This window comes from Pagrus pagrus (assembly GCF_965226575.1).
Source record: "Pagrus pagrus genome assembly, chromosome: 20".
In the NCBI taxonomy this organism is placed as follows: domain Eukaryota; kingdom Metazoa; phylum Chordata; class Actinopteri; order Spariformes; family Sparidae; genus Pagrus; species Pagrus pagrus.
The window spans coordinates 27209598-27236158 of NC_140207.1; the positions used below are offsets into that span (position 1 = coordinate 27209598).

Sequence of the window (26561 nt, forward strand, 5' to 3'; positions counted from 1 at the left end):
AACACAAGATATACAGTAGTGGTCAAAAGTTTACATACACTTGTGAAGAAAATGTATATCATGTCAGTCTTGAGTTCCAATGCATTCTACAACTCTGCAACTCTACAACTATTTTTCTGTGATGAAATGATTGGAACACATACTACTTTGTCACAAAAAATTTTCATGGCGTTTAGTTCATAATGAATTTATTATAGGTCTTAAGGTCCTCTGGCTAAATTTTTAACTACACTACTTCTCTTGACAGAATCGGTGAAGGTCAACCAATGTTTTTAGCTTCCTGGCACAGACTTGTTTCTTCAGTACAGTCTACATGTTCTCTGTGGGGTTCAAGTCAGGACTTTGGGAAGGCCATTCCAAAACCTCAATTCTAGCCTGTTTAGCCATTCCTTTACCACTTCTGATGTGCGTTTGGGATCATTGTCCTGCTAGAACACCCTAATGCACCCAAGACCCAATCTTCTGGCTGATGATTTTAAGAATTTGTATATAATCCTCCTTCATTATTATTCCAATTACTTTCTTTAGAGCACAGGCTCCACTGGCAGCAAAACAGCCCCACAGCATAATACTACCGGCTCATGACCCGGCTCAGTAGGACACGACAAAAAAATGGGAGAACACACCATGCTCAATTGTCAAACAATGTTTTATTAACCCAAATTAAACCAAATTAAGAGAACCAAATTCATATTTACAAAATGGGACGTGTAAATCAGTAAGGTCAGTGGTGTCTGATGTGCATGAGTGTGAAATGTGTGGGGGTGTTGTCAGATGTGAACAAAGGGATAAACTCAAGACTATCACCAAAGTCTGGAGTGTGGCATGCCTGCAGGGGACCAGAGCAGAGAGAGAGACAGGCTGTATTCAAAACCGCATGCTATACTGCTAGTACGTACTGATTTGGCCAAAATGTAGTATGTAGTATGCAGTATGCAAACAAAAGCAAAATCTGCAGTATGCGAAAAGTTCCTGGATGTCGTACTGATTCGGAAAATATTTCCAGTTTCCGAAAACATCGAGGCAAATTACTAAACAGCCGTCATTTGAGTAAACTAACCACACATTGGGGATCTAAACGGTTACTTTCTTGCATGAAAAAATATTAAAACTTAATAAAGTGACATTAACAGCGCTACAGCGGGAAATAAAACAGCTTTGCACCTGTTTTACAACTACCGCTGCCAGTCGCCACGAAATGCATTCTGGGAAACTTGCACACTGCAAACTGCAGTGTGAATGGCGTCAGTCTGCTGAAGTAGCATACTGAATCCCACATTCAGTATGCAGTATACAGTATATACTAACACAGTATGTAGTAGGCAGTACGGTAGTATGCAGTTTCAAAAACAGCCTTAGAGTGAGGGTTGCAGCCGTTTAAATAGCTGCACTGACCAGGTGCGCTGAATCACCTCAATCAGGCTTACCTGCAAGGGAGCATTGCAGCTGTGCTGCTCTCTGATGACCCAATGGGACATCACACCGTGCTTGACAGCAGGTATGGTGTTCTTGGGGTTAAAGGTAGCACCTTCTCGCCCCCAAACATATTGCTGGTCATTGTGGTCAAACAACTTAATTTTTGTTTCATCTGACCACAGAGTTTTCCTCCATAAGTTTTTTACTTTGTCAATGTCAACTTCCGTCAAGCTTTAAGGTGGAGCATCTGGACCAAGGGCTTCTTTCTTAAATAGCAGCCTGCAAAACACACTTGACTGTGGACACTGACACCTTCCTGTAACTTCTTATTCATTGCAGACATGCCTTTTGGTGGTTTTTGGTTGACTCTTGACCATCCTGACCAATTTCTCTCAGCAGCAGGTAATAGTTTGTATTTTCTTCCTGATCATCGCAGTATCAAAACTGTGCCATGCACTTTATACTTACAAAGAATTGTTTTGACAGTTGATCTCGGGACTTGTAACTGCTTTGAAATGGCTCCAAGTGACTTTCCTGACTTGTTCAAATCAATAATGCGTTCTTTCAGGTCAATGCTGAGCTCCTTAGACTTATTTTTTTTGACAAAGTAGTTTGTGTTCCACTCATTCCATCACAGAAAAATGGGGGTTGTAGAAATGATTGGAACTCAAGACTGCCATGCGAAACAAGCTCTTTACAAGTGTATGTAAACTTTTGACCACGACTGTATGTCTAAAAGCGCTAATATGCCCCCTCTCCCTTCTCCCACCATTGCCACAAATCAGCTGAGGACACTTTGTCCCAGCAAGGCAAGTGGTCCAGACAGGGTCTGTCCAAGAATGCTCAAGGCCTGTGCTGTCAAACTGGGAGAGCACCTTCAATATTTTTTTAACCTGAACCTTTGACTGGGGAGTGTCCCTTTACTGTGGAAGACATTGTGTCTCACCCCAGTGCCAAAAAAGGCACACTCCAGTTTGCTGAATGACTCTAGGCCAGTCGCCCTGACGTCACATGAAATGAACACTCAAACCTTTAATGAAACGTCCCATCATTCCAACATTTTTTGCCTCCTAAGGTCAGAATGGTGGTATTCATTTCTTTTTTAAATGTCTTGCCATTCTGACACATCTTTTAAAAGGGTTAGGGTTAGGGTTACGGGTTGCGGAATACGTTGAAGCTTTGTCGGACTGCCGGGATGTTCGCATGTCGGAAGAGTGGTATGTCGGAATGGTGACATGTCGGAATGGCGGTATGTCGGAATTTTGGGATGTCGGAATTTTGGTATGTCGGAATACCAGCATGTAACCAATTGCTGCTCCATCTCCTTAGACCCCAGGTCTGCCATGCACTCATCGGGACTAGGGGGGTAGGGCCGTGAGGATGATGTTTTTTTGTTTGTATTTTCCAGTGCCTCCAACACCAGTGCCCCTCCTTTTGAAATATTACCGTATGTGGAGACCACAGTTTTTCAGGCTGAGGAACCGCTCCTGCAAGACTGTAGTCAAGAGCACTGGCACACCTCAGGGGACTGTGTTCTCACCTGTCTTGTTCACCCTTTACACTTTTGATTTCAAGCACAACTCTCAGTCATGTATATACATATATATATATTAGGGACTCGATTAAAAAAATTAATCTAATTAATTAGAGGCTTTGTAATTAATTAATCGAAATTAATCGCATTTTTAATCGCATATAAATATTTGACCTGAAAACAGTGAGAAGCACTTTTTTTCTTATGGGTTTTAGTATACCATTGAATAATGACTGAATACAGAAGCTTAAGCAACAAAACATTGTTTTTTTTTTTTTCTCAAGGTGGTACTTAACCAAGACCAACAGACTAGGGATGCAAATTATCGATTAATTCATTAATCATTAGTTGATGGACCTTATTGATCAATTAACGATTACCTGATAAGATGCGATTTTCCTGAGAACCTAAATTTAAGGGGAAAATTTCAGCTGAACATTCCTTATACAGGACTCTACACTAGTTTGTTAGTTTATTTTTTGAGCACAGCACAATGAAACATATTTAAGTAACACGTTATTTGGTAAATGGTCTTTCCTGCCACTACACTGTGATGATTACTGTATTTAACTACTTAAATCACAGTAGCATAAACTGATTTGTTGAAACACAGGCAGCTCTATGTTTTCCCTGTGTGATGTTCAGGGACAGGTCAGGACAGTCTGAAGACAGAGAGCTCTGAGGTTGAAGTCTTATGCACCGTGAGACAGTGACGGGTCTGTAGGCTACCTACGTCTTGACCACATGTCAGCTGTTCAGCTGCAGCAGAGGAAACTCCGCTGTTCTCAGCTCCACTGCGACGAGTTCTTTTTAAACAGTGCAGCGCAGATCCGGTGTGTTTATCAAAGCTTGGTCGCAGTGCTGAGGCACCGGGTCAGTTTGAGCTGCGTTCAGGCGACATTAAAACTTTATAGATCCATGGGCAGTGATCAGTGTCGGCGGCTTTTTAACTCGTTAAATAATTGTGCTCCAGTATAATCGGTACGCCTGAAACTCATCCAGTGAGAAACGTTCCGCGGTGCAAAATTAAGTGCGATTAAAATGCGTTAATTTTTTTAACGCATTAATTTTTTTGTGTAATTAATTAATCTTAATTAACGCGTTAAAGTCCCGGCCCTAATATATATATATATATATATATATATATATATATATATATATATGTATTCAAGTGGACACCAGGGCGAGAACAGGAGCTTGTTGGAGGACTTTGTCATGATGTAGGTCGAACCATCTGCTGCTGAACACTGCCCAGGGCAAAGACATGGTGGTGGACTTCCCAAGGACCAGGCCCATCTGCATCTGCATCTAATCTTTATGAAGGGTGTTGATGTGAAGGTGCTCAGTACCTACAAGTACAGCTGGATGATAGACTGGGCTGGTCAGTAAACACAGGAAGGGCATAGCTGGCTCTATTTCCTGAGGAAGCTGGGGTCCATTAACATCTATAGGAAAACACTGCTGATGTTCTATCAGTCAGTCAAAAGAATCCAGTATTGCCATGTGACAGGGCGGACTGGTGATGAGAGCTGGCCCTGTAGTTGGCATGGAGCTGGATTCCCTTTTGTCAGTGGCAGAGACAAGATGCCTAAATTAACTGTTGTGGATCATGGACAATGCCCATCACCCTCTACACAGCACATTCAATATTCAGAGGAGAATGTTCAGTGGCAGACTGTTGTTTCTGTCCTGCTCAATGCACAGACCGAGGAAGTCTTGTTCACCAGGCAATATGGCAATCGACATATGCTGGACCATCAGTGTCTGGCTATATTAGCTTCATGCACTACCTGCTTTTGTCCTTGTTATTATACATATTTTTTAATTGCGTTTAAATGATATCATCCAGAGCAATTATTATTCTTGCACCGCTTTTAATTCATGACCACCTTACTTTTGCAATACCTCCAGCATTATTCACCCTACAGTTAAGCCATGTCCATTTGCACAAACTCTTTTATAATTCTCTGCAGAAGTTCTAATATTGTTGCTTCCATTATTTATTCTTTTATTATAGTCTGTATCTTTGTTTTGTATGTTTAGTGATGCAAGGAATGATGTGACAGTTGCTTTATCTGCAAAGTGCAAATATGTCACTTTAGATTCCCAATCGCTACACAGCCTTGTCTGCTTCCATCTTCTCATTATCTGACTTGTTCACCATGAACTATAATAGAATACAACAAATTTATAAAGACACATTTTCTCTTCTCTCAAAGGTTAATAGGTCTCAGTTATTTACAAATAAATGATGCTTGCTCAGAGTAACACTATCCCAGTGAGCAAAGAGTGGTCTAGATCACGTCTTGTAGACGTCATTTAAGGACAACCAAGACGTCTAAAAGACGTCCTCTGGGGAGCCAGAATGAAAGTTGAATGAACGTCTTTTCTGGACGTTGTATAGATGTTTATATATCGTTTATCGACTAATTCTGGCTGTCAGTGGACGTCCAGATCATAGCCAGTACGAACATGTATTCTCAACTAATTCTGGATGTCAGTGGATGTCTAGATTATGGCCTGACTATTGACATGGCCAGGCCATGATTAGAATTAGAATTAGAATTAGTCGATAAACGATATATAAACGTCTATACAACGTCCAGAAAAGACGTATAAAAAACTTGAGGACATCTTTTAGACATCTTGGATGTCCATAAATGATGTCTAAAAGACGTGATCTAGACCACTCTTTGCTCGCTGGGATACAACACCATATTTCTTATTAAACATTGATATGAATTGTTAATATCAGCGACTGGGGCTCTCTCACACAAGGGCTCATCGTCATTGCGACCACATTAGGGGTCCTGAGGTCAGAGGCTGTCAGAGGTCAAAAGCTCTGTCACAATCTTTTCTAACCTCAGAAATTATCTGGTTTCAAGTGTTTTTGTGATAAATGTTTTAGATCACTATCATCTACAATCACATTTTTTACCTGGACTGATTTTTTGCCATTACATGTGGATTTTAAGTTGCATTTAATCAAAAACTAAGACGCTATCTCAGAACTGTCACTCTGAGTTGCCCCAGCATAAACTCATCCTGTTTGTTGAAATGAATTATGTTCAAATTAGCCACATAGTTGATTCCATGTGTACTAGGACTATGTACTGCTCCAAAAAGCAAACAGGAGTATCACTAACCTCAAGGCAGACATTCAGCGGCTCTCCGGTGAACTACGAAAGAAAGATTCACTGCTGTCCGGCTTTATGGAAGTGTCATGGGCAGAAGTGATGGCCCGAGGCAGAAAGAGAGGTCCAGTCAGGTCTTCCCTACCGCCTCGGGATCTCTTTAACTGGTTCTCTCCTATGAGGCCCCGGCTGATGAGGCCCCAGCTCACTGTGAGGTAAAAACAGTGGTTAACCCACTGGTTCTCCACCACCTGTGGCTGATGCAAACACTGTGGGCTCCTCAACACTGGTGGCAGATGCCGACGCTACTTCTTCTTCACTACTTCAGACTCAGGCTGATCTGATGGCTTGACCTTCCACCATGGAAAAGCCTAAAAGTTGGCCTCCTCCCCAGTCAATGACCTCCACCTCCGACCCTAAAATGCTGAAAGGGGCATTGTTCCGACGGGAGTTGACTCCCCTCCCGTGAGCGATGTTGGCTCCTCATCATTGCCTGTCCCTCGGCGCCTGGCACCACCAAAAGTGGGGTCGGCAGTGGACCACTGCCTTCCTGGAACCACAACCTGTGGAGTTGATGCCCGCCCACGTGATCTTCACCAACTAATGCCAACTCCACCATCCACCCTAACCATTTAGTTTAGTTTAGTTTAGTTTATTTCGAACATGTGCGAATAACACAACCAAGTAAACTGAAAAAAAACAACAAAAAACAAACAAATCCAATAAGAATAGTCAAAACAACAATAACAATAGTCAAAACAAAAATAATAATGTAAACCCAACATGTCCGAAAAGGAGTAGGATGAAGCATATGCTTATTTAATCCTACCCCTTCTCCACTACTCAATTACAATCTTTCTCCCCAACATATATATATTACATAAAAAAAAGAAGAAAAGAAATAGAAAATAAATAGATTAAATAAACAAATACATAAATCATTTATCATTTATGAAAACACCCGATTGTTAAAGCCCTTCTTCTTCCCTGTACCTCGTGTTTGTACCGCTTTTTAAACTGGATCATGCTTGGACATTGCCTTAGCCCCACACCCAGTCTGTTCCACAGCCTCACTCCACAAACTGAAAGACAAAAACGTTTTAATGTTGTACGTGCCCGTTGATGTTTTAAATTGAACTCACCCCTCAGATTATAACCCCCATCTCTGTAAAAAAACAGTTTTTGAATATTTCCAGGAAGTAGATTGTTTATTGCTTTGTACATGATTTGTGCTGTTTGGAAATGAACCAGGTCAGTGAATTTTAATGTTTTTGATTTTAAGAATAGTGAATTTGTGTGGTCTCTATAACCGGTATTATGAATTATTCTTATGGCTCTTTTCTGCAGTATGAATAGAGATTGTATTGTACATTTATAAGTATTGCCCCAAACCTCTGCACAGTATTGTATACATGGTAAAATCAGTGAACAGTAGAGAATGTGGAGTGATTTGTGGTCCAGAATGTGTTTTGCTTTGCTCAGAACTGAAATGCTTCTTGACAGTTTGCTTTGTACATGTTTTATGAGACTTTTATATGAGTTTTCATATACTCTTTCAACGTCCACCCCATCTACTTGTAACTGTATTTGTGTATTCTTATTGCAATTGCAGAATAACATGAATTTGGTTTTACTTAAGTTTAACGATAATTTGTTTCTGTCAAACCACATTTTCAGTTTGCACATTTCAGTGGTGATCCTCCCCATTAGTTCATGTAAATCCCCCCCAGAACAAAAAATACTAGTGTCATCTGCAAATAACACTAATTTTAATGTTCTTGAAACTTTGCATATGTCATTTATGTAAAGTATAAATAGTTTTGGACCTAATACTGACCCCTGTGGGACGCCACAAGCAATGTCCAAGCATGACGATGAATGTTCCCCCAACTTCACAAATTGTTTTCTGTTACTTAAATAACTTCTCACCCAGTGCAATACTAACCCCCTGATCCAGTACCATTCAAGTTTATTGATTATTACGTTATGATTAATTGTATCAAAAGCTTTTTTGAGATCTATGAATACTCCAACTGAATACAGTTTGTGATCTATAGTGTTTGTGATCTCCTCAATTGATTCTGTTAATGCCAGTGAAAATGTCACTTAATATGTCCCATATTCCTTTAATATTGCTTTTGTTATAATATAATATTTTACTATAGTATTCTTTCCTACATACCCTTATAATATTGGTTAACTTGTTTTTATAGTTTTTATATTTCTTTTCTGCTTCTTTAGTCCTTTGTTTTATGAATTCTCTATATAGTGTATTTTTCTTTTTACAGGCATTTTCTAATCCATTCATTAGTGATCATCAGTGATTCGATCGTCAAACATGAGATTCAGCAGAGCTCATACTCTCTCTTTTCCTGGTGCCACAGTGAAAGACATTGCTCGGACATAATACGATCTTACCATGAGGTTAACAGGATTGTTGGCCGTATAGGCACAAATGACATTAATAAAGAACAGACAGAAATGTTAAAACAGGACTTTACAAATCTCTACAATGTCCTCAAACAGTCCCATAGTTGTGTGTACATATCTGGCCCAACTCCCATTCTTGGCGGCAGGGTAGGGTGCTTCAGTAGACTACTCAGTCTCAACACCTGGCTCGTATCTGCATGCAACCTCAACGGTGTGTACTATGACAACTTAAATCTCTTCTGGAAACATGGCCACTGACTACCTTCAGCTTTCTTTTAACGGCCTCCAGAAAGCACTTATCCATCTCAAGCTGGTACTCAATTTAAGTAAAACAACATGTACGGTTTTCTCAAGATCAAAATACATGGGCTACTGTAATCTCAAAATCTCAACTGTCAGTGGTTCGAATATCAAAAGGGTTACAGATTTCACAATTAGTGAAATGGAGATCACCTGAGTGTAGTGAATGTGTCTCAAGTAATTGTAGTATAAAGACACCTATGTCTGAAGGTCCAGTCACAGGCAGTCCTCACAAACTGAGTGACCGTGCAAGAAGGATACTAGTGAGGAAGGCCACCAGGACAGCTATGGCTACTCTAAAAGCTTCGGCAGCTGAGATGGGAGAGACCATGCATGCAACAACTGTTGCCTGGGTTCTTCACCAGTCAAAACATTATGGGAGAGTGGCAAAGAGAAAGCCACAGTTGGAGAAAGATCATTACATCTTGACTAGAGTTCACCCAAAGACATGTGGGAGACTCCATGGTCAACTTGAAGAAGGTTCTTTGGTCTGATGAGACCGAAATGGAGCTTTTTTGACATCAGACTAGACGCTCTGTTTGGCGGGCACCAAACACTGAACATCACCACAAACACACCATCCCAACCGTGAAGCATGGTAGTGGCAGCATCATGCTGTGGGGATGTTTCTCAGCAGCAGGTAAAATGAATGCAGCACAATATAGCAAGACAATGACCCGAAGCATACAGCGAAAGCTACACAGAAATGGTTTAAAGACAACAAGGTGAATGTTCTGGAGTGGCTGAGTGAAAGCCCAGACCTCATTCCAATAGAAAATTTGTGGCTGGACTTGAAAATATAATATAAGAAAAAAGAATATAATTGCAGTGTCTGGATTTGCAAGCCTGACTGAGACCTAGCCACACAGACTGAGTGCTGTGATTGAGGTCAAAGGTGCATCAACAAAATACTGACTTGAAGGGGGTGAATACTTGTGCAATCACTTATTATACATTATATATTTTTAATTAACTGACTTACTTTGTAGAAATTTGTTTTCACTGTGACATTTAGTTTTTATTTTTTTTGTAAATTTGTTTATTTATTGCGTATTAACTATTATTCAATCTATAAAAGCAATATAACGGAAAAACAATTAAGTGGGTGAATACTTTTTATGGGCACTATATTCATTTTACTGTATGTGTCTGGATATTTCTCTGTGAACTATCTGGGGGGGTCTAGGTGCTGATGAGGCACTCCCTCCTCCTTCTCCCTTCTTTGCTGCCACTCATAGTTCTCCTTTTTATGTGTATAAACAAGTTTGTGGTGTTGCCACATCAATGAACAGCCTGAAACACACAGTTCACAAGAATTTCATTTACAGCTGTAAAATAGCTCCAAATAATACTACTCTTTCGCTCAGCTCTCACTGCCAAAGTTCGAATTATACTGTAGTGCTTCATGCAGCATTAATAGGGAGTTTTGGGTAAAATTTGGATATCAGTAATAATTAATGATTATCAGGGATAATTATTCATTATGATAAATAATAATATCCAATTTATATTAGATCACCTCGGGCACCACCCTTAAAGAAGGGAAAAGCTAGCCAGTTCCCCAAATCAGTCCCATAAAAAGGAACTAAACAGTAACTTTGTAACTCATATAATTTATAATTTAATATAAATAATTTACTTAATAACTACAACCAAAATTACCATAACAACCACTGGTTGAAGGATTTTGGAGACCTTGACAGTCGAGGTTGGCAACATTCACTTTTGTACAATATTAAATAGACAGCATGTAGGTTCTAAAGTATTTTATTCAACACAAAATTAAAATGCACAATCTATCTAACATGTACTATATACAGGTGTGTGTGTGTGTGTGTGTGTGTGTGTGTGTGTGTGTGTGTCTGGAAGAAAACAAACAAAATGGTGGCTAGGGTTCAAAGTGCCACACCGCATGGCATGGACAAACGCAGACTACAAACAAAATACTTTATCAAAGGGTTGGACTCAGGTCCAAGATAGTGGATCACCCCTTGTTTCTTTGATAGGAGAGAACAAAGACACAATGGTGGTGCTCACACCATTAGCTCACTGATATCACACGTAGATGTGATAAGTTCCAGGCTGAAGGAGTGTGTGTGTGTGTGTGTGTTTGTGATGTCCTGCCAGGTAAGAAAAGATGGTTATTTGCATTCAAAGACCTGGGAGAAGTCAAATTAGCCGTGAAGCAAAGCAAACTACCAATAACCTGACCTGAGATCACAATAACACCCGAACAATGAACAAACACATAGATTGAACACATAATGCATTACATCAACCACAGTTAAAAAGTCCTGTGCTTAGCCGTGCTATGCTATGCTGTGTGCTATGTAGGCCCAGTTCAACGTTACCAGTCTTTGAAGAAAAGGTGCTGGTGGTTCCTTAGCTGATGAGCAAGGTTGTAACCCCAATGTTGAACAGTGTTGTTCTTGCTGTGCAAGGTCTGATGAAAGACAGCAGATGGAAGAGACTCGTTGCTCCCTTCCTTTGCAGGGATAGCAGCTCAGTGCTGACTTGCTATGTGTTCTTTGGATTTTGGAGTTAGCCTGTAATCTTTGCGTCACAGCTGCTGGTGCTAACTGAGCTGGAATACTAGCAGGACCTCGCATTGCTGCTGTGAGGAAAGGTTCTTTGGGCCTGTTGGAAATGCAGCTGGCAGTTCTCAGCAACTGTTTGTCTCAGAAGAATCCAGGAGAAGAGAACCTGGGGGCAGGGAGCCCCATGGGGAAAGATGTAGAGGAGAGCTGGACAAAGGAAGGAGTTTGCCCTGGAGTTTGACTATCTGGTCAGTGGGGGTCTGTCACACTGACCAATAGTAGCTCAAAGCTGGGTCTCTTGGCAGTCTTCGCACCTAGGTGTGAAGACTGGAGAATTCTGGGGAACCAGAATTCTGGGGAACCACTGGGGAGTCCACTTGAAATCCACAATGAACAACTTCATCTGTGGGTCCCAACAATGCTAGTGGTCAGAGAGCGCACTGGGGTGAGCTGCATGTGCACAATGCACCAGATGTGGTGATGACAGGACAACAGCAAAGAGCAGCAAAGAGAAGGCTTAAAGGAATAGTTCACTCTAAAACAAAATTCAGTCATTATCGACTCACCCACATGCTGGTGAGAAGTCCGGTGTAGTTTCTTATTCCTCAAAGTGCAGCTGGAGACCCGCGGGGCTACTCTCCGGCAACGATAATCCATATAATGATGCTAAATGGCGCCCGGGAGAAAATGTCCATAAAACTACACAAAAACTTTGTAATATTCCTCCATACTGCTCGTCCGCTGCAATCCAAGTGTCCTGAAGTGGCAACATCCAGAGTTTACTCGAAACAACGTCATTTAGTATATTTTTCTAGCCTAAACAGTCAGTATGCTATGTTTACACGGAGGCACGCTCCGCGTTCACGCACAGCCGATTGCACTACGGAAGCCGCGCCGGACAAGATGAACGAGAATCGCGATAGATACACACCGGCATTTACATCCTGCTGTGAGTTTCAAAGTTTCAAATCACCAGTGCAGCAGATCCCTCTTGTGTTTGTGTGTCACTCGGTGGCTCACAGCAGGATGTAAATACCGGTGTGTATCTATTGTGAGTCTCGTTCATCTTGTCTGGCGCGGCTTCCGTAGTGCAATCGGCTGTGAGGGAGACTCGCGTGAACGCGGAGCGTGCCTCCGTGTAGATATAGCATAGTGACTGTTTAGGCTAGAAAAATGTACTAAATGACGTTGTTTTGAGTAAACTCTGGATGTGGCCACTTCAGGACACTTGGATTGCAGCGGACGAGCAGCATGGAGGAATATATGATGTTTACTGCCGGAGGGAAGCCCCGCGGGTCTCCAGCTGCACTTTGAGGAATAAGAAACTACACCGGACTTCTCATCAGCATATGTGTAAGTTGATAATGACTGAATTTTGTTTTAGAGTGAACTATTCCTTTAAATGTGTTCAAGACAATGAATTTGAGCACAACATAGCGAAAATGAAACTAATCCCTTTGTATTGATCCAATAGACGCTATTGAATAGAGTATTGATTTTATCGATATTTTGGGATCGATCCACAGACTACTCTCCACTACCTGCTTGTAATTGTATGTCATTTTAATTGACACTGTTTCCGTTCTGTTTTTAATCCTGTTTGTTTTTTGTTTGTTGCTTGATGTCTATGTTCACGCTCCGTATCATTGAAAATAAGAGACCCTCAATTGATTCCCCTAGTCTTAATAAAGGTTTGAAATTAAATTAAATAAACACGTTATATACAAAATCCTCTGCCCTTACATTACAACCAAAAAAATTGCTCTTTTTAATAATCAACACTTGACTTATTGTGCCACATGTGTATATCTAAGTGCTGTATCGTAGGCAACTGGACTTGTTTCAGTTTCTTGAAGATGTTTCACCTCTCATCAAAGAGCAGAGGTGGACAGAGCACACAACTTCACTACTTGAGTAAAAGTACAGATACTCCCTGTCAAATATTACTCCAATACAAGTAAAAGTAGCTTAGTCAAAATATTACTTAAGTAAAAGTACTTAAGTATTTGCTTAAAAAATTACTTAAGTAAAAGTATTTAAAAATATCTCAGGAAATACAGGAAAGGAAAGTAGCTTAATGTCATTATACAATACACTGATGCGATTCTGCTACAGACATGTTTATAGCTCAAAAATAAGCAAATAAAGGCAAGAAGCCTCAGAACACAGACTCCGCTGCATTCACCAACAAATGAAATATATACTATACTCACTCCATGCTACTCTCTCTCTCTCTCTCTCACACACACACACTCTATCTCTCTCTCTCACACACACACACACACACACTCTCTCTCTCTCTCTCTCTCACACACACACAACCACTCTCTCTCTCTTTCTCACACACAGACACACACACACACACACACACACTCTCTCTCTCTCTCTCTCTCACACACACACACACCCACTCTATAGCTTAGTTTATGCTTCTGCGTCGCGGCGACGGCGGAGCTACGTCGTCGACCCTACGCCGTCATTGAGCATTCGAAGTTCTGCGTCGAGGGAACGCGTTCAATTCACCGCCAAGCCGCGAGGGGGGGTGGGGGTGGGGGGATTGGTTTCGGGGGGTTCTTGCTCTCTTGCACTGCAGTTGCGGTCAGAGCGGATATGCTGTGTAGCATTCTGGTCACAGTGTGGGGCTACAAGCTACATGCTGCACAACACCAATACTCCTCCTGCCCTGCTGGGATCTCACAAAGCATGGAGTTCACAAGCAATAGGAGACAAGCATGCAAGCAGCAGAAGTAACTGGCGGTGTTGTTATACTGTTGACCGGAAAAGCAACTGCCGGAATGACGGTCTGAGCGGACCAATCCCAGTCCTTGCCGTTCGCGTCTCGACGCGTCGACGTGACGCGTAGTCAGGATTTTTTGGAGGCGCACGTCAGGCTACGGCGCAGGGTCTGCGTAGGGGTCTGCGTCGACGAAGTAGCTACGCCGTTGCCGCGACGCAGAAGCATAAATCAAGCTTATCTCTCTCTCTCTCACACACACACACACACACACACACACATACACACACACACACACACACCTAACCCCTACCTTGGACTCTTTGATATGAATTGTATAAAAAACATGAACAGAAAGTCAACTTAACCAGTCAATTGCACTGCAACAGTTGCCATATTTTTAAACCGTTTAAAAATGGCAACTATGATACTACAAACATATACAATTACGTTTAAAATGTTCATCTGCAATTTAACCAACATTAAGCTAGCTAACGTTAGTAACAACTTTACATACCGCAACGTGCTTTTTCAGGTTGGAAGACGAGTTTTTGTAGGCCGTAATATAATTTGTTCGCGATAAGCACAACATGTAAACTGAAACGAATATAACATGGGTTTGAGATAAGGCCGGGTGCTCGGTGGGAGCTTCCCCCGTGTTTCTCCAGTTTCTTCCTCCATTTCTTCGTATGGCATGACGTAGTACAGGTACGGCAATACGACTAAGACAAACCATACGCAAATCAGCAGAAACTGTTTATTTTCTCTGAATAATGCACACAACAAAAAAAAAATCATCAGCTGACGTAAGCTCAAAAGTAGCGAGTAACGAGAGCATCAATAGAAATGTAGTGGAGTAAAAAGTACAATATTTGTCCTTCTAATGTAGTGGAGTGAAAGTAAAAGTATCCCCAAAAAATAATACTTAAGTAAAGTACAGATACTCAAAAACTGTACTTAAGTACAGTACTCAAGTAAATTTACTTTGTTACTGTCCACCACTGTCAAAGAGGCTTCCTCAGTTCTAAATAACTGAAGGGGAGTTGGCAGGCTTTTAAACTCTGTGGGTGTGTCCTTACAGAGTCGTAAAGAACACGTGTCAGCTCTGAGTTTCAGAGTCGTTATGGCTACTTGTGGGTCGTTGACTCAACCGGCGTTCATGTGGGTTGCTAAGGCTAAGTGAGCCCAGGTGTGAATTGTTGTTAAGCTGTCTGGGGAGGGAACTCCTACTGCATTGTAGGTGCAGTGTTTCCCACACATTAACATTGTCGAGATCAAACTCCACAAAGAGCACCTGGCCTTGAAGCCATTTTTTTTGTCGTGGCCAAGCCGTTTAATTACATCGTCATGTGACACACTGGGGATTTTTTCTCATAAGCTAACATTGTGAAAGACGTGTCTGTAAAATGGTAATAAAAGCCGCACAACCCTTGCAAAATGACCCGATTTACTGTCAGAATTTGGGCAATTCATTCCAATAAGAGCTGCCCGATTACATTTTATCCCCATCCAAGTTAGCTTGGCACTAAAACAGCAGTCAGCTGACTCGGTCGGTGAAGTCTCGAGTGCGCATGCTCTATGACATCCCAGCTAGACAGCCGCCGCCACAATTAAAGTCTTATTCTGTGAGAAACACTGAGCTGGGTAATGTCTTAGAAACCTGCCAACTCCCCTCCAGTTAGTTAGAACTGAGGACACCTCTTGGATGAGAGGTGAAACATCTTCTAGAAACTGAAACAAGTCCAGTTGCCTACAATACAGCACTTAGATTTACCATGACCTGGATGACTGAGAACCTTCATCCACATATGTGCAGTATAAGCTACTGCATGCTTAAATTCACATGGGATCAACAAAATCTCTCACTCTCCTCTTACCAGTCACCATTTGTAATGTTGGAGATCTGGGAACACAATGGACCACTTTTGCACATTAACTTAATTTAGTTATCAAACTTACATCAGGTAGTGTAGACAGGAGCAGAATCTACTTTCAAAACATTTCGTTCACACAAAGGGCCAGGCTCAAACTAGAAGTTGTAAATTCTTAACTATTGTGAAGTCGGGTTGCAGCATCACATAAGGAGAATCTTCACAGGTGTTCTTCTCTCTAATCTCAAAACTCAGACTTGAAAATAATGGTATCACATAGAGGATATTATCACAATTATTGTGCCAGAGGGAGCAATGCAGCTTGTGATCTCTCAGATGTGATCTCATGGGGAAGCAGATGTAAACAAATGGTGGTGTGACAACTTGATGTAGTAACATTAATACTTTGCAGTGACAAAAAACAAAAGCAGAAGAACCAAGTCTGGATGAGAAAATATTCGGGGAGACCGGGTCAACTTGTCTATTCTTCAGTGAGATTTTAACGTTAGCTTAAGGGGCTAGGGTTGTTACCATTGCTTAGCCACTCCTCAGCTGCTCCAGGATATCACTCTCATTGGCTATTGTGAAACAACCACTGACATAATGACAATCGTAGCCATCCAGATTTTAAATCCAAGGTATCAAACACGAGACCTACCAAGCTCCCAGATCAGATTTTTCCTTCAATTGTCAGGATGGGCGACTCTGGGTTCAATCTGCCCAACACTCCTGTAGTGTGATCCTCGCCTAAGACAACAAGGTACACATAAGACAGTAAGGTGGACAAAAATGTGTAATTCGAGGACTAAATAGTAGATCATGATGAAAAGAGTGGAAGATAGTATATCAATGAAACATGAAGTAATGATCACTTGATTAATATCTCTGAATTGACATACTGGCCACTTTCTTCATGAGTTGTTCTTGATTAACAATGAACCAGCTGTTGAATGGCACAAACTGGTGATGACCCATTAAATATTAATTACTTAATCAAGTTACTCTTTCTGTGCCCCCAAAAGTAAAGTGGTACATAATACTGAGTTATTACTAAGTATACACTTATTACTTAATGATTATAACAATTAGCGACCGAGTTTTTCCTGGGAGTTCATAATAGGTTCCTTAACAAACTAGAGACAACATAATTCTCAAATATTTTTAGTCTTTGATCCTGCTGTCTCTTCTCTTCCTGCAGGAGAAACACCCTCACCCTGGTCAGCCTTATGTAGGTCTGCGGCTCTGCGCTTACCTGCCTAACAACCGTGAGGGCAGGAGGGTTTGCAAGCTGCTGGACAAGGCCTTCGATCAGCAGCTCCTGTTTACTGTTGCCACCAATAACAATGGAGAGGATGTGGTCACAACAGCTTCCATCCCCCTAAAAACACAACCAGATGGAGGCAGCAGCGTGTGAGTAAAAACAACAACCTAATCTTCCCCCATTGGTCACTGGGAACTGTCCAATCTTGTTTAAATTAAATTTAATAGACATTTCACAATTTGATAACAAGCACTTTTGGAGAGAAGAAAACATTTCCTTGTCAACGAGATGGTGTGCAAAGGATTTTATCACAGTGTAAAGTGTAGTTAAATGCCCTGTTAAAGAGGCATTTTCTGAGGGGGACACCAAAGCTGACCTTTAATCTCCCTCTGCACCGTCCTCAGCTCCTCTTCATCCACAGATCTAAAAACTTTTTCTTCTCGTTCAGCAGGGCTTTTAGCTCATAGGTCAACCAGGGTTTGTTTCTCGAAAAACACTACCTTCATGGTGTTCTCTACACAAAAATGTATGTAGTCGATGATACAGTGAGTCGGGCAGTCAATAGCACTTTTCAGACAGAGATTACTTAATATGCTGCAACGCTCGCCTCTGCGCCGCCTTTTTTTGTTGTACACTGAACCAAGCAGATCTGTGATTTATTTTTGTTTGTTTTTTTGCATTACCACCTGTATGTAAAACTGTCTCAGCAAACTATTTATAATCATATGGATGATGTTATAATGTGTTGTGAATGAGATCCTGACCCAATATACATCATGGAAACAACACAGATTAGGCTTTTGCTATAAATTATATAAAAGTTGTAGCTAGGTTATATTATTATAGGTTAAACCACCCAGCAGTATGTAAAGTTATCAAAATTAGTTCATCCTTAACCTGCTGCAGCCCTAACATTGTGAAGACATTAATGCATCAATAGTTATAATTCAAGAATACACTATACAGTAGGTACTACTTTGTTGTGGCCGAGTTGTGGCCGAGCTCACAACGAAAAAATCTATAAAGATCAGTTTGTAGGTTGAAGACACAACAGCAGCACGTATGTCCAGACGCTGATGTGTGTCAGCTGATCCATTTTTTTTCTGGTTATCATCTATTGATATTTGGTACGCTACAGCTGATCCATTTTTTTTCACGCACCTTTTTAGTGGAGGATTAATTGTGTTTTCATGAGAAGCGGCAATGTGCCCAAACAACCACCAGGTGGCATCTGTGAGCAGGAGGACGACAACATGCAGCAGCAGGGAGCAGTGGCCATGAACGGGAATGGACAGAGTTGCCTGATTTATGTTTCTGTTCTTGTTGCTTAAATACAAGAATGTAGCTAATAATACCTCACCCACTCCACACCTCATTCCAACTCCTTCCTTCAGCCTGTCGCTACAGGGTCCCTCTAGCAAGGACAAACTTAGTGAAAAAAATCATTCATCCGCCATCATCATCATCAACAACTCATTATGAAGCCTTTTAAATGTCTTTTAAGGTCTTATTCTTTGTATTTTGTATTTATCTGTGATATTCCCATTTTATGTTTATCTGTTTTCATTTTGCTTTTATGTTTAACTGTGGTCTTTTTTTGTGCACACGTCAAAGACCCTAAAGACATCTGAGGTTGTGATTTTGCTCGCTCGCTGCAGCCACGGCTAAGCGGAGGCAGAAACAATTACGCACAGCCTACAGAAGTTTCAACGTCCATACAAGCATTTAAGAAATTGTTCTTATCAGTTCCATAATTCAGAGAGGATTTTTACTCAACGAAAAAATCTATAAAGATCAGTTTTTAGGTTGAAGACACAACAGCAGCACGTATGTCCAGACGCTGATGTGTCAGCTGGGGCAGCGGGTCGGTGATCCATAAGACACATGAGAGCATTATGACTGATGCATAGCTCCCCTGGTAGAGCAGCTCCCTCAGTAAGCAGAATCATCCGCTAGTATGGGTTCGAATCTCAGTATAGGTTGTACCTTTAGTTAATGTGTTTTCTTTTCTCATCATCATTATGATCACATATGGCTCCAAGTTTGAGCAAATAAATGAGCAAATGAGGATTAATTTGCCGCCGGGCCGCGGCTTTCCTTCTTGTGTAGAATAGAAAGCGCAAATATTTGTGTTAAATTCTGACACCACAACTGTAGCGTACCGAATATCAATAGATGATAACCAGAAAAAAAATGGATCAGCTGACACATATCAGCGTCTGGACATACGTGCTGCTGTTGTGTCTTCAACCTACAAACTGATCTTTATAGATTTTTTTGTTGAGTAAAAATCCTCTCTGAATTATGGAACTGATAAGAATCATTTCTTAAATGCTTGTATGGACGTTGAAACTTCTGTAGGCTGTGCGTAATTGTTTCTGCCTCCGCTTAGCCGTGGCTGCAGCGAGCGAGCAAAATCACAACCTCAGATGTCTTTAGGGTATCAGATATTATAATAGGCTATTCTTATATTTAAGCAACATCCAGTCAGGCCGTGATATAGGCTCACGGGGGCCGACTGGGACAATAATTCAGGTCGGCAATTTTACCAGTAAACAAATGTTCCTTAAAAAACAAGTAATGTCCATATTTTAGCTCTACTGTTAAACAAAGAAAGCACAAGTGATTATCCAAGGTCACCCAGATAATTGAGGTGTCCCACCGCTGTGAAACAATCAGTCTGAATCAATCTGATACGGTTTAGCAGTCCCCCTCTCCATTCACTCTACCTGTAGCCTAAAACAGCGCCACTCTACATTGCAGCTACATTGTGGTCAAATGTGGAATTGTCCCAAAATCGTTTGAGCTGCAATTCAGTACTATGCTTCCACCTAGTGGCTACAGTTGTCACTTACATTTCACGCGTTGCGTGAATCTCGCTCCCCGCGAGTGAAATGGCCACTTTGAAGTAGTACCTACTGTACATATATTAGGGGTGGAGCCGAACCCGAATACGGTATTCGGAAATGCACAAATAACGTGTTTTTTACGAATACTTATTTCGAACAAATACTTTAAAAAATATTTGTATTCGGGAACAAGAAAAACATCATATCAAAAAGCTACGTTTCCTCATGAGACCGCAGTACATGCCCGGATGAGTGAGTGAGTGACGTTCAGGAGTCGGGGGTGGGGGCGTCAAAACACCGCTGTTCCGACCCCCCCGCCCCCGCAGCTGTCCATGGTGCTGCTGAACCAGGTGACGTTGTTTACTCTCTGCGTTGTGGCTTGTCTGTGAAACGCTCGCTGCTCAGGGACTGGGCAGATCTGTCCCACTTGCTTTGTCCCTCACTCCGTTGGGAGATCTTCCACAGAGTAAAAGAAATACACATTGTTTCTCTCCCCTGCTCCGCTCGAGCGCGGCTGAATGCGGCTTAAGCCCACTTCAGGGGCGCGAGGCTGCTGCAGCCGGCGACCCTGTTGGTTAAATTTAGTAAAAAGACCAGGTAGAGGCCAGAAGCATAATGACCGTTAGCTATAGGCTACTATGTCATATTATTTACAGATCAAGTTTAGTTCTTGGAATTCTGTGCATTAGAAAGAACAGTTCTTTTAAGTATTATTTGTTTTTATTCTGTCTGTTCAACGTCCTCCAACAAGGACGGGTGGTGGTGGGGTTCATAATGTTCACAATGATATTTATTAGTTGTTGGTTTAACCATGGATGAGGTAATGGCTGTTATGTTATTTTCTTTTCAATGACATTCCTTGTTACATGTTCATTGCTGGATTTATGGAAAAACATCAACCAATATTGCATATCCTTATTATTATAATGGATGATTAAAGAATACTTACACTATAACGAAAATTAGAAGTGTAACTCAAAAAAATATATATTTTTACGCCTATTTTGAATTTTACTCGAATACAAATACAAATACTTTCCCCCCCTCAACAAATACAAATACAGATACAAATATCGGCTGCTCTGCACACCCCTAACATAAATGATTCTGAAATTGACCATTTGTTTATTCAGTCGACAAAGAAACAATGAAAACAAAGACAAAATTGAAATTATCTTCCCCAAACTACATAGTGCACCTTTAATTAGTAGGCTTACATTTACTTTTGTGGCAATTTTAAAATGGCCCTTGCATAAAAGTGAGCTGTCTATTCAGTAGAAAGATACAAATATTTTTGAAACTGCTGCAGGCCGTCTGCTCTCACCAGGTGGGGGCGACCCCAGAAATAGGGCCAGTTATCCACGAACCTGTATCCTTGCTCCCTACAGTGACGCGCCAGCCAGCGGTTCATAGCTGTAAGCCTACTGTACGTCTCATCATTACCCCGCTAGGGTAAGGGACCACAGACAATTAATTGATGCCGACACATCTTTCTAGAAGCCTGAAAAGTCCTAGCTAGGCTATCTTTTGTGATTTCAGACTGTTTCTGATGAATATTTTTGGCGCCAGCATGAATTACAATGTTGCTGTAGCTTGTGGTGCTGTGTGCCTGAGTTCCCTGTTTCTCCCTGCGTGATGTCAGCACCCTAAGATTAGCCTCTATGTCAGAAGCTCTGGCCCCTGGTAAACAGTAAACAGTGGCTGACGCTAACTTAACGTTGCGAGTAATGGAGTCATCTATTACTAGCGTGTGGAGGTTAGCCCCGTCGGCGGGGGCCGGGGAGGCACGCAAGCCGGCAGAACTAACAACTAGGCTAGTGAGGACAGAAAACTCATTAGCAGTCGGGAGGGGCGACTGCTGACCAGACCACACAACCGGTGGCTTGCTCCTGCACCTTCCATGCCGCAACCGAGCAGGGACAAACTCCGCAGCAGCTGCCGACGAGACTGCGCTAGTGCTAAGGCTAGCAGGCCTGCTATCAGGCCCGGGGCTAACACTATCTGCAGTGCCCGTGTTTCTAACTGAGAGAAGCTGCTCTAGCTCACAGACTCGTCTCTCTAATAGAGACACCCTATCTGCAACTGCAGAACAGTCAGCACAAGCCATCGTAACACTTGTTTATCGAGGCTGTGTTGACTGCAGTGAAAGGCAAAAAGCAGTGAGCTAGGCTAAGTTGAGGAAGCTAACCGGGCAGTAGCAGACTACACAGTAACAGAAAAGCGGTTCGACAAAGTACGTACAAGTTATAAAGTCTAACGTTAGCTGCAGTACAAAACCAGTGTGACTATGAAATACTCAGAAATCGAAGAAAAACAGCTAAGATAGATAGAGAAAGAGAGAGACACAGTAAACAACAGCTTTCGATCTCACGGAAGTTCCGGTATGTGTCACAGGCAGCGTCACCACCATATTACTTTCACTTACATGCAGAAACTGTTGAAAACAAAAAGATGAAGCATAATATTGATGATAATATGATAGCCTAATAATCTAATAATATAGTCAATCTCCATGCAATTGCAAGTGTACATGTTATAATATGGTCAAAACAAAATTTAGATCTATTGCACTTTGCCCTGTACCTGAGAACTTCCACATAAGGAACCCTGTATCTTGGACCTGAAGGGAGAAGATCAAATGCCTCAGGGAGAGATTGTGGGCACCCTAAAATCAATCCTGCCATCCTTCAGACCTGATGAGAAAAGATTCCTGACAAGAGGGATTGTTGCTTGCTGACCTTCTTGCTGGCCAACTTAACTGATGTTACCCAGGCCGTTGAGACGTCCACCTTGGAGAAGACTGAGTGTCGATGTGTCTTTGCTCCACACATGCACAGAATCTGTATGATGAGGCTATGAATATTTTGTTCTGCTTCCAAAGGACGGAATGAAAGGAAAAGTCTGAAAACCATTGTGTTCAGAATCAGAATCAGAATTGCTTTTATTGCCAAGTAAGTTTACACATACAAGCAATTTGCTGTGGTCTAGGTGCAAAACAACAAACAATAGTAAAAGTACTTTAGGACATAGTAAAACTATAAAATTATAAATATAGTGTGAATATAAATATAATAGAGTGTGACCAATTTTAAAGTTGGTGAAGACTGTCCAGACATGTCCAGACATGTCCGGTATTGCAAAAGACCTAGATTGTGCAAGGTTGCAGTACTGATATTGCAATGTGCAATAACATCAACAATCAACAGAACAGTCAATGGGCCTCATGCAAGAAGTGATATACAAACAAATGTTATCTTTTTTTGTTTGTATTCACGATTTTCTCTTATTTTGTAAGTACCCATTGATTTATGGGATTCCCCAATGTTTTCTTATCTTTGCTCTTCTCTTTGGTAGGGGAAATTGTAACACTCTTACCAAGAAAAGAGAAAAACGTCCCGTTTACACAGTCCACAATTTGTTTTTCCAATGAACGGACACATGTTTTAAATTATAGGAACATAAAAAAGCTTAATGTTATCAAATTTAAATAAAATATAATATACATATAAGCCTATATGTTTTAGAGTAATTTTAATGGTTGGATTGTTTAATTCATGGTTAAAAATACTATTGGTCAATTGATCCTAAATAAGGCTATAAAAACCATAGGAGATTGCGTGCGTTCAGCCCCTGAATCATGGCTTACCTAATGCTACTAGATGCTTTGGCAAACTAGGCCTTAGTAAGTGATTTGTAATTCTAAAAACCACCATCCAGTTTAACGTTTGTAAAACTCAATTTTATATGTAACATAGGTGACCAAGGTTATGCCCTCACTCCATGGCTGATGACCCCCCTGGCAAATCCCCAAATCAGACAGGAGCACTCTTACTACCCCGTTGCACCCTCACTGTGGTAGAGCGCACAATTGGAGTGCTGAAGGCCAGGTGGATGTGCCTTAATACTGTGTTTTTGATGTTCCTGTAACGCCAGCGCTGATGCTGTAGAAGATCACGTTTACATTGTTTTATTTGTTAACAATACCTCAATTTCACTGCTGCTGACATTCTCCTTCTTCTCACTACCCCCCTTACTCTCAAATTGCTGTACCAGTGTCAGCTATTTGCACACGGCCCAACATCTGCCCTTATATGGTCTTTAGTGGGCAGTACCTATGCTAATTTCAAGCGTCTCCAATTTTCGCTCAAGCGGGATTCATTATTCGGCACACCTGGATAAGAGCAGATTTGGATGGTCAGAACGTTTGCTGAATTTGGAGTTGACTTCTCTTATTCTTTCTCTTGACTAAAAAGAAATAGAAAATATAAGAGAAATTTAAGAGAATGTTGCTGTATGAGGCCCATTAGTTGCGTTTCCATCCACCTTTTCTTATTCGCATTTTCAAAAATTGTGAATAAATACTTGGGTGGAAATGCCAGAAATTCGAAAAAAGGCAGTAAATTCGCAAAAAAGTTTTTACGCTTGGAGGGGGTGGATTTGTCAGCGTATCGATAAAAGGACTTTTTGTTATGGAAACAGGTTTCGTGAATAAATCATGACTAACCCGGATGTGACGTCGTGGTACATCTAAAGTGCTGCTGGACGACGACTTCCCAAAAGTCCTTCACCCGGTGACGTTCCCAAACAAATGGAGAATGACGCGGTCTCCCTCCAGCAAACTCCGACAGCACTCGTAACATTAAAAATCTTCTTTTCCTTCTCCTCTTCAGGAGGGTTTTGTAGGCTGTGAACGCTGACAAAATTGTAGCTAATGTTCTCCCAAGAGCCGACAGGTTCACCAGTAAATTGTCCATGATGTTGAGTGTCAGCTGAGTGTCAACTGTTGTCATGGATACATTCACGCTCTCTTATGACGTAATCTCACGGCGCACTCCTCCTCTCCCAATAATTGCAAAACAATAAGGAATGGAAACGGGCATAAATTTGCATTTGCTTTTTGCACATTTTCACAAAATCTGCTCTTAAATTAGATACATTTGGATGGAAACCCAGTTCTCATTGTCTCTCTGTAATTTGTGTTCTTTCAGTGATGGCTACCCAGACTCTGACTACCTGAAGACTGTGAGAAGGCTACTGAAGGATAAAGGCATTGAATAACAGACCACACACAAGTTTTTCTATGAATCTGTGCCAGAATTAAGTAGACCATATCTTTTAGAAAACATTATCTGATGTTGTTATTGACAATATGTAAGCTTGAGTGTAATCTGCAGTCCTTGCTTGTAATTTATTATAACATGTTCTGATTGCAACTGTAGGTATTGGCTTATCTGCAGTGGTATGGCCTTGTGTTTAGTGGTTATTTTATTATTACAAAAACTCAGTTTTAAAGTCATAAAATGGAGTCATAATTTTGTATTTCTAGGGCTATATGAATGGGCCATATCCTTGTGTAAGTGAGGTATTTCATTCATTTTACATGGAAGTACATGAAATGATCAAACACTATTTATTTAACAAAGACTTACAGTTATTGAATCAATTTGATATCATTTATTAAGACACACACCAGGATAAAAGCCATGACAGGGCGAAATGGGTGAAAGTATTCGGTCCTGTAGCAATCATTAATCCCCTACAGCAGGATTTAAAGTAAGAAGTTAAAAACCACTCAAAAACAACAACAGCAAAGGCATATATGCATTGGTTGATAATAAAGCTAATGAGTAGTAGGTAATGTCATGGTTTGGGTTTTTGGTTTCCTGTTTTATTTTGTTGGTCTTCCAGTCTCTGTCTTTTTCCTGCCCTTTTTTCTACTTACATTTGAGTTTCCTTTGTTCAGTTGCCCTTTGTGTATTTAAGTCTGTCTTTTTCCATCTTTATTTGTCAGTTTAGTTGTTCCTGGTGTCACTGCATTGCTCCTCTTGTTTTCTGCCCTCATGTTTTTTGCAAACCTGCCTGTGTTCACTATGCTTCATCTTGGTTTGTACTTAATTTAGTGTTGTATATCTCTCTAATTTTTGTCAACTTTGTTGCCTGCCTTTTATTTTTTATGGATTTAACTACGTTAATGAAGCTTGCTTTTTGTTTTGTCTTTCTGCCTGCCTTAATGTCTCTTGTGTCTATAAAGCCAAGTATCTCTATCTGTCTTTCTGTATGTTCTTTGCATATCTCGCAAACCATTCAGCCAATAGACTTCACACATGGCAAGTGTATTTCTTTCATTAGAAGAAAACATTTAGTGGATCCTGACCTCTTCAATATTGCAGCCACAAATAATGGCACAAATACTGGCACTTACTGGCTGAGAGGGAGTAAGTAGACATCCAATGGAAGGATTTAAACTGCTGTCGTAACAACTGAAAATCAGTCACTTGTCTAGTGCAGATGAAAGTTGGTCAAACCACCAAGTTGGACACAATATTTATTTTCTAGAAGTTCTTTATTGCTTGCAAGCAAGAGCCACACATCAGCAGCGCATAGATGACGACTGAAGAGAGGCAGTCTCTCCTCATCCTTTATAATAGCAGAAACCAATACACACAATTGAGGCAGTCACAAGGTTACATGTAAACTCACTTAAAATAACATTCC

The 26561-nt window shown here is 41.0% G+C and overlaps 1 protein-coding gene across 3 annotated transcripts in view; it reads left to right on the top strand.

The window, feature by feature from the left end:
* Nucleotides 1-26110, top strand: part of dtx3la (deltex E3 ubiquitin ligase 3L a) — a 44696-nt gene extending 18586 nt beyond the window's left edge. For all 3 annotated transcript variants that reach the window (XM_084340568.1, XM_084340570.1, XM_084340569.1), the window contains 2 exons: nucleotides 17155-17366; nucleotides 25055-26110. In XM_084340568.1, coding sequence (XP_084196694.1) covers nucleotides 17155-17366; nucleotides 25055-25124 — 282 coding nt within the window. In that variant the 3' untranslated portion in view covers nucleotides 25125-26110. The remainder of the gene's footprint in view (nucleotides 1-17154; nucleotides 17367-25054) is intronic.
* The last annotated feature ends 451 nt before the right edge of the window (nucleotides 26111-26561 follow it).